This window comes from Propithecus coquereli, unplaced genomic scaffold (assembly GCF_000956105.1).
Source record: "Propithecus coquereli isolate 6110/MARCELLA unplaced genomic scaffold, Pcoq_1.0 Scaffold104, whole genome shotgun sequence".
NCBI classification, from domain to species: Eukaryota; Metazoa; Chordata; class Mammalia; order Primates; family Indriidae; genus Propithecus; species Propithecus coquereli.
Window position 1 is genome coordinate 6416256 of NW_012134303.1, and position 8064 is coordinate 6424319.

At 47.8% G+C, this 8064-nt stretch overlaps 1 protein-coding gene across 1 annotated transcript; it reads right to left on the reverse strand.

The window, feature by feature from the left end:
• Positions 1 to 705: 705 nt before the first annotated feature.
• Positions 706 to 2163, reverse strand: KCNE5 (potassium channel, voltage gated subfamily E regulatory beta subunit 5). The gene has a single exon (XM_012645317.1). It carries the CDS (start codon positions 2014 to 2016, stop codon positions 1588 to 1590), a length of 429 nt encoding a protein of 142 aa, XP_012500771.1. The 5' UTR covers positions 2017 to 2163; the 3' UTR covers positions 706 to 1587.
• Positions 2164 to 8064: the final 5901 nt, after the last annotated feature.

Consider the following 8064-nt stretch of genomic DNA (forward strand, 5'->3'; position numbering starts at 1 on the left):
TAATATCTCTGTCTGCTATTACTGAGAAACCAGCTGTATGTAAGCAAATTCGCTTACTTCTAAGAGGTAACTTTATGTGTGTTTGATGAAACCCAAACAGCCATCATCAGGTATAAGCATTTCAGCCCTAAGCAGGCAAGTTTCTGACAACCTTCTTAAGCCAAAGAAACTAAATGAATAAACACACGTCTCTAACTTTATCCATGATTGTTAAGATTGCTCAGTTCAAGCATCTTCCTTCTGACTTAAGATTTACACTACCCGGTAGCTTCCTTGTCTTTTAATAAACCACTTTTTTGAGTCATTAAGGTGGCTTCTAAAAAGTAGCTTTGATAATAGCTAAAAGTGATAGGCCTGAGAGGTTGTTTTTTTTTAAGGTGTATCCTGAAAAACTACAAAAGGAAAGTGGGAAATCCTATTTACCACTGTGATACTTGAAAGTGCTTCAGAATTAAGAAATAAAGGAGGAGGAAGTAAAAAAAGCATGTATAACTTTTGAAACACTTCACAAAATAACCCACTTTGCCATATAAACATTTTCTTCACTCACAATCACACCTATTGAATCGGAACTGGATAAATCCATACAGATATCATAACAACCCAATCTCCAAATCGAAACATCATTTCCAAAAGTGAAAAAGAATTTCTTCTGTATATGTTACTGGGTCTCAAGGCTGAGGTCTTTGAGAAAAGAGTCTTAGGTTATTGTTTAAACAACCTTTATTACCTGCCTCTGACATTCCCAGGGTTACAGAGCAGGGGACATCGGAGCCTCATGCTCCATGGATGGAGCAGACACTGTGATAACAACTGAATCAGTTTAGAAGAGGCATTTGGAAGTATTGGGGTGATACACCCAGTAATGTTTACCCACAGAAGAAGATGGCAAAGCTACTAAAAAAAATCAGGCAAGTTACCTTTGGGATGACAACTGAGGAGACAAGAAAACCATACAGTTGGGTTCATAGATCTTCCCCCTGCTGAGCCTCCCCGCCCCCCTTCAGTCCCCATTAAATCCATTCTATCCCACAGACTGGACCTAGTGTCCTGCTAGCTCCCTGCTGAAAGAGAGAGGGAGGGAAAAGATGTCTGAGGTCTCTTCGTTTTCTTTGTCTCTGTCCCTAAGGCAACGGGAAGCTGGAGCTGCTGCAGCCGGCCTGGCAGTGATGGCAAAGCCCGCTGGCTCTGCAGAGTGAGAGGTCCCTGGCAGCCCCTGGGGCAGCTGCCAGTTAGACGGCCCAGAGTTCTGATAGACTTCATTGCTTCAGTTCAATGCCAAGTGTTGGACGTGTTGGATTCAGTTCCCAGAGGTCTGGAGCATAGTGTCAGGGCTGTCTGAAGACAAGAGAGCAGAGGCAGTTTAGTGCAGTTGGATGTGCGGGGTGGGGGTGAGGAGGGAGAAAGTGGCCAGGAGTGGGTAGGGTGATGCTTCTCCTTCCAGGGGCTTCCAGACAAGGTCTCCTGGCCTCTCCTCATTGTCTGGGCCTTAGGTGAGGCGAACCCTGGAAGGGGAGGAAAGGGCGGGAGCTGCGCCCAGGGCTAAGCGAGAAGAGGAGGACGCGAGAGCAAGCAGGGGCTGTGGTTCTAGACCCGCTCGGTGCCCTGGGTGAGGACAGGGAGCCCCCCGGGGGCGAGCTGGCGGCGGCCCTCGGCCGGAGAGCCCGCGGCAGTCTCAGCGTCGGCGGCCGGGGCGCCTCCCGGGGCCCATTCGTGCTCGGCGCGGGCCTGGGGTGGCTCGTCCTTGGCCTCGACGAGCTTGCGGGAGCGGGTGTAGGCCAGGATGAGGCCTCCGGCCAGGCAGGCGTAGAAGATCATGATGAGCAGGATATAGAGATAGGCGTCGTCGCCCTTGGCGCTGGTCACCTCGCGGCCCACGAAGGGGTCAGGCACGACCCCCATGCCCATACTCGGGCCGGCGCCGGCGCCCAGGCCGCTGGCGTTGCCCCGATGGTGCAGCTCGAGCAGCAGGCGGCTCAGGAGGGTTCGCAGCCGCTGGCTCTCGCTGCAGTTCATGGCTGTCGGGGAGTGACACGGTGGCTCCAGGACGCTGATGACCTTTCCCCCCCAGCGAGAGGAAGCGAGCGAGCGGGCCGGCAGGCAGGCAGAGCGCGGCGACCGCGACGGCGACGGTGGCGGCGGCACCCGGCTCTCGGGCGGGCGCGCAGTGGCTGGGGGCGCCGGCCGCGGGCCTCCTTATCCCCTCACCCGCGTCCTCCTCCCCTTCCCCACCACGCCCCCTCGGGCCCGCGGCCGCCTCTTCCCAGGCTCTGGCTGTCTCGCCGCTCCGGGGAAAGGGGACAGCTGGTGGGGGGAGGAGAAGGGGACAAGGGAGGGGGCGAGGCCAGGGGAGGGGCAGAGGGGGCGGAGGCGCGGAATGCGCGAGGCCACAGGCAGCAGAGGCTGGCGGGGCAGCTTACTGGGGCCAAGCCTGGACCCTGGGCTGCGGAAGAGAATTCCTTCCAAGTTCTGGCCACCTGCCCTGCAGGCCCAGCTTTGGCCCTGATACAGCATCTGGTCCCCCAAGACAGGCCCTGCCCGGGGGCGCTCAAGCAAGACCACAGACGCCTTCCGGCAGCTCTCCCGTAGCATGGCAACTGAGACCTCTTGTCCACATCTTAAGGGAGTTACTCCCCTAGACAAGGACCCCGGCCTATCTTTCTAGTCCTCATTCTCTTACCCCACCCCCACCCCAGTCCCAGGAAAGCATCTTATTCAGAAGACGTTCAAGCCGAATTCAGTGACTGAGTGGTCAGGTACTTGCTATAAGGCCAAGGCAAAGTAGGACTCCCAGGTTGTCCAAAATGGTTTCTGATGATATATCAGCCTCCTTGCAAGTACCTGTGCCCTAATCTCCTATAACATTTTTCCAGGGGGGCCACACATCTTAGCCTGTGAGTGTACCATCCATGATGTGGCCCTGTTTCCCTTGGGTAAACCATCTTACCAGAAGTGAAACCAAGTTCTTCCACTAAGAGGAGCATGCGCATTAAAAGGCCCTTTGACTACACTGTCTAGATTCAGGATCTGAAAAGTACCAGTTCTAGAGAATATGCTCACTCCACTCCCAGTTAGGCCACATAGATATGTGCCCCTCCAGGGCTTGGTAAGAGATCTAGGCCATGATGGCTTGTGGGCAGCCATATTTTTCTCAGAGAATATCTTCTTTTAGGGGAAAACAAGGCACTAAGACTAAGATCAGTCCAGAATATGTTAAACTGGCAACAGACCGGGCTTCACAAAGAAAAAGCGTTGCTTAGTAGATAGCGACGGAGGGGAAAAAATGAGGTAGCGCTGGCCAGGTCTGCTCGTATGTAGTCGCCAAATATGAATAGAAGGAAAGAAAGTAAAGCATATGCCTTTCTGTACACCTTGAAAACCAAGTTGCTGCTTCAAAATCATTCAGTCCAGGGGCCATTCAATCTGCGGGTGCCATGGGTTTAAAAAAAAGGAAGGTTTTCTGGTACATCTTCCTCAGCCCACCATTCACTTGGGGGCTGCGGCCTTCTGTGTGTTGAGGTGAAGTTGGCACCAAACTGCATCCAGGGTCTCACACAGAGCCTTGCTTCACAGCCTCTAAACAGGCCTCAGAGACATTCCATATGACCCTGACACTAGCTCCCTCCTAATCACCTTGCCTCCATGTTCTCACGTCAGAGGGGCTCAGGGAAGTGACTTGGCATGAGGAGTGTCAGAGGATACAGCTAGGGAATTTTCAAAGCAGTATCAACCTAGGGATATAACTGTTGAGCTAGGAGACTTTTTGTATTTGTCAAAACATGCCCAGAAATACCCAGGGATTTTTCTTTTGGAGGAAGAGGGAAGAAGCAGCCCCTTCAGTATAGCATAAAAATAATCATTTAAATTTGTCTTTTACTTTTCAACAGCCTAATGAGATAGTACAATTATTCCTGTTTTCAGAAGAGGAAACTGATGTTCAGAGTGGTTAAGTGGCAGGACTGGAATTATAAAATTTGCTTGCTCTTCTCAGTCCTAACACATTACTCTTGTCACATGGGTGGTATCCATGAGCTACCTCCATTTCCCCCCCCTCCTCTTGAACCTTCTAGAGTCTAGTGCTTTCTGCCAAAACTGCTCTCTGTAAGTACCCCAGTGACCTCCTGGCCAAATTCAAGGGTCTCTGCTCAGTTTGCATCTTTGACCTTGAGGATGAATTTGATACCATTAACCACCTACTCCTTCCTGTAACTGTCCTACCCTTGGCTCTCATGGCATTGCATTCTCAAGTTTCTCTTCTTATCTCTCTGACCATCATTCTCTGTCTCCTTTGCTGGCTCCTTTTCTTTCCTCCTGCCATTAACTGTTGGAATTCCTGAAGTCTCAATCCTCAGCTAGTCTCTCTTCAAACCCATTTCCTTGGAAAGTCTCTCCTTACATGAATTCACCTGCCACCTGGTATATATTTAGCCAAATTTGAATCTCTAGCTCAGATTCTTCGTAGCGTCCCTCAGATCCATCCGCTCCTTCCTTTCTGGTTTTATTGCCACAAGCTTAATCCAAGCTCTCATTACCTCAGGTCAAATGTGCAAACTGAGAGTCTCCTGGCAGATCTCCCTGCCTCCAGCCCAATCCACCACGCTATGGCTGGCATAATTCTCCTCCAACACCATTTCCATCAATTCGCCCCTATATTCAGAAACCCAGAGATGCTCCTTGTTGTTTCTTTAATGGAGTTCAGTCTTCTTTGGTGGGCCTCAAGTCCTCACCACCAATAGATACCATCTCCTTCCCTGTGATTTTGAAAAACAGCATATTCCTGGAGTTCCTCTCCAAAACTCTGTGCCTTTCACCATCTTCAAAATTCACTGACTAAAGGAAGTCTTGCCTGACTTCCCTGTTTGTGCTCTCAGATTCTTCACAATGCACCCCTCCTGACTGTACTCTAACTCACATCACAGCATTCAATGCAGAATCTTGAAACACACAGAAAAAGACCAATAAAAAATATCACCAATAGTGCACATGCGTGCCACACACACACACACACAGACACACTCATTGTTTCGTGGCTTGTCATTTTCACTTAACAACATGTTACCAACTTTTCCCATGTCACTTACTATGTTTCTATAACATTATTTTATTGTCCACATAGTATTCCAGACTACGGATCTACCATAATTTATTTAAATTTGCCCTTATTATAAGATTTCTGTTATTTCTAGGTTTTTGCTATTAAAAATAATGTTTTAGTGAACACATACAAGGTTACTTCTAATTCCATTAAAAGAAATCATTGCCAGAGAAAAAGCAAATTACTACTTTACCAAAGACTGACGTGGGGAGTGGTAGATGCGTAGAAGGGGGTGGAAACAGAAATGGAGAATAGTCATAAAATTTAGAAAGGCCCAACGCTCCAAAGAAAAAACAGGTGTGTGTGGGGATTCTGGATTCCTGTTCACACCAGGGGCTGCTGGACATCCCTTTAAATCCCCGTCCCAGGCCAGCCCTGAATGGCTGAGATGCCAACCCCTTTCCCTACTACAATCAATAAAACTGCAAATCCACCAGACAGACGTTGGTTCTCATTCCTCCTCCCCCTTCCACCCCCATTCCACACCTGCCCCACACCTGTCAAATAATCATCTGCTTATCTATCATCTGGAACTCACTTATTTCCAACATGGTAGTGAAGTGTGTTGACAAATGGCAAGTAATTTATAATCATGTCTTTAGACGTTCAAAAACTCTTTGGAAAGGTTCTGTTCCATGCCAAGGTTGTTTTAAAAGTACAGTTGAGGCGCCAAGGACTAGGAAAGGCTTTTGCCATTCCTTGAGACTGTGAGTGCTTCCTGCCAATAGTGCAGCTCCATGGAAGTTAGTTGAATTGAACTGAGTTTGGCTAGTTGCCAAAGGACGGGCATAAATGGTAAGCACTGTTGGAGTCCAGGAGGCTGGCAAAGCCACAATGGGCTCTGAAGGAAGGGAGGAAAGAAGACTTCTTGAGGCACCAACTGAGAAAGAATCATTCATTCATTCATTCATTCATTCAACAAATATTTATTGCATGTTCCTTTATGCATGACACTGTGCTGGGTGCTAGAGACACATCGCTGAGCAAGTCACATTGGTGAACAATCTGTGCTTTTGTAACTCTCATAGCCACTTTCCTGTGAACTGACGACAAACAGGGAGTGCCAGGCTGTGGAGCTGGACAAACGGTGGGCATTAAGGCCATCCATAATTCTAGTTTGGAGAAAACTGTGAGTCTAGACCCAAGCTCTAAGCACTAGGGTCCAAAGCCTTGTTTAAAAAAAAAAAAAAAAACAAAGGAAGACCCCAGGTGGTCTGAGCTCACTGTCCTCTACTACCTGCTCCTATTAGCACCATCTTGAGGGTGTGGCCTGCCATAAGCCACCACAGTAGGTCTGATCTCAAAAGATCGATGAGAATAAAAGGGAAAGTTCCTGGGTCCAGCTGGGGTTTCTCAGTTGTTTCCTGGGAATATGTGTGGTATTGGGAAGTAACTGAGGTTTGATAAGGATCATGATGTCTGTGGGTTGGAATGGGCCTCAGCGGCTTCAGGTACCTTCCTTAGCGACTTCTCAGGGATCTTCATGGGCTTGTGCTGAGATCCCCATATATCCAGGCCACATACTGGAACATCAAACATGATCCCTGATCTCATTTATTGAGTACCTAGCATGTGCCAGGCATATTGCATACATTATATTAATTAACCAACCTTACAACAATCTGATGAGGTAGGCAAGGGTGATATTAAAAATATTTAACAGCAGTATATCCTGAGCACTGATCAATGAGAATGGACTAATGAACAATCAGAATAGATGTTGGCTATAAGCAACCAGTATGGGCCAGGCACAGTGGCTCACGCCTATAATCCTAGCACTCTGGGAGGCTGAGGCAGGAGGATTGCTTGAGGTCAGGAGTTTGAGACCAGCCTGAGCAAGAGCAAGACCCTGTCTCCATTATTTAAAAAATTTAAAAATTAAATAAAATACATAAATAAACAACCAGTATGGCCTGACAGAGCTACAATATCATGGGGCAAAGAAGTAGGACAGGGATACAAACCAAATAGCTTCCCATTTCCCAGAGGATCAAGTCAATATTCCATCTCCTTGGGCTTCAGGGCTGTCCTGGGTCATTCTGAACTTCCCTTCTCCCTGTGGATGCTTCCACCTTCTCCCAGTGCTCATTGCAAATACACGAAAAGCTCCCTTGCTTGCTAACTCCCCTAAAGCAATAGAATCTATGCAGCTGCCCTTTTCTTCCAGTGACTTTTTTAAGGATGTTACTCCTTGGCTCAAAATTCTTGAATAGGTCCACTGGACTTCCAAATGATCACTTTTAAGACTCTCTGTGTTCTGGCTTGAAGATGCCTTCCAACCATACTTGCAGCAATAACTACCCAAAATGTCTTCAATGCCAGACACTTTCTCAACTAGGTGAATTCTCATTCTCCTTAGCACTCATATAGCATAAGATCACAGTGATGTACGTGTTCATCTGATGGCCCCTAGAGTTAGTTCATTTGTGGGCAGATGCCGTATTCTTCCTTTTTGTATCCCTCACCTGGCCTTGCACATAGTAGGTGCTCAGGAAATAGTTACCTAGGTCTGAGGTCTGCCTTTCTTCCTCCAATGAAGCTTTCCACATTTGAAAAAGATTCACTCTGTGGAGAAGGTGGAATTTTGCAGTTATATATTCCCCCCCAAAATTATGTGAAATTTCAAACATACAGTAGTAAAGTTGAAAGAATTTTACAGCTGATACCTTGTTACCACCTAGACTGCACCACTAATATTTTCCTATACTGGCTTTATCCATCCCTCACCTGTCCATCCCTCCATCCATCTATGTGTCTATTGTCTTTTTTTGAAGTTGTACACATCAGTATATACTTCACTCCTAAGTGCTTTCCCCATACCTATCATTAGCTAGAGTTCAGTATTCACTTATTGTTCTTTGTTTGTTTTTTGAAACACAGTCTCATTCTGTCACCTGGGCTAGAGTGCCATGGCATCAGCCTAGCTCACAGCAACCTCAAACTCCTGGGCTCAAGCGATCCTCCTGCCT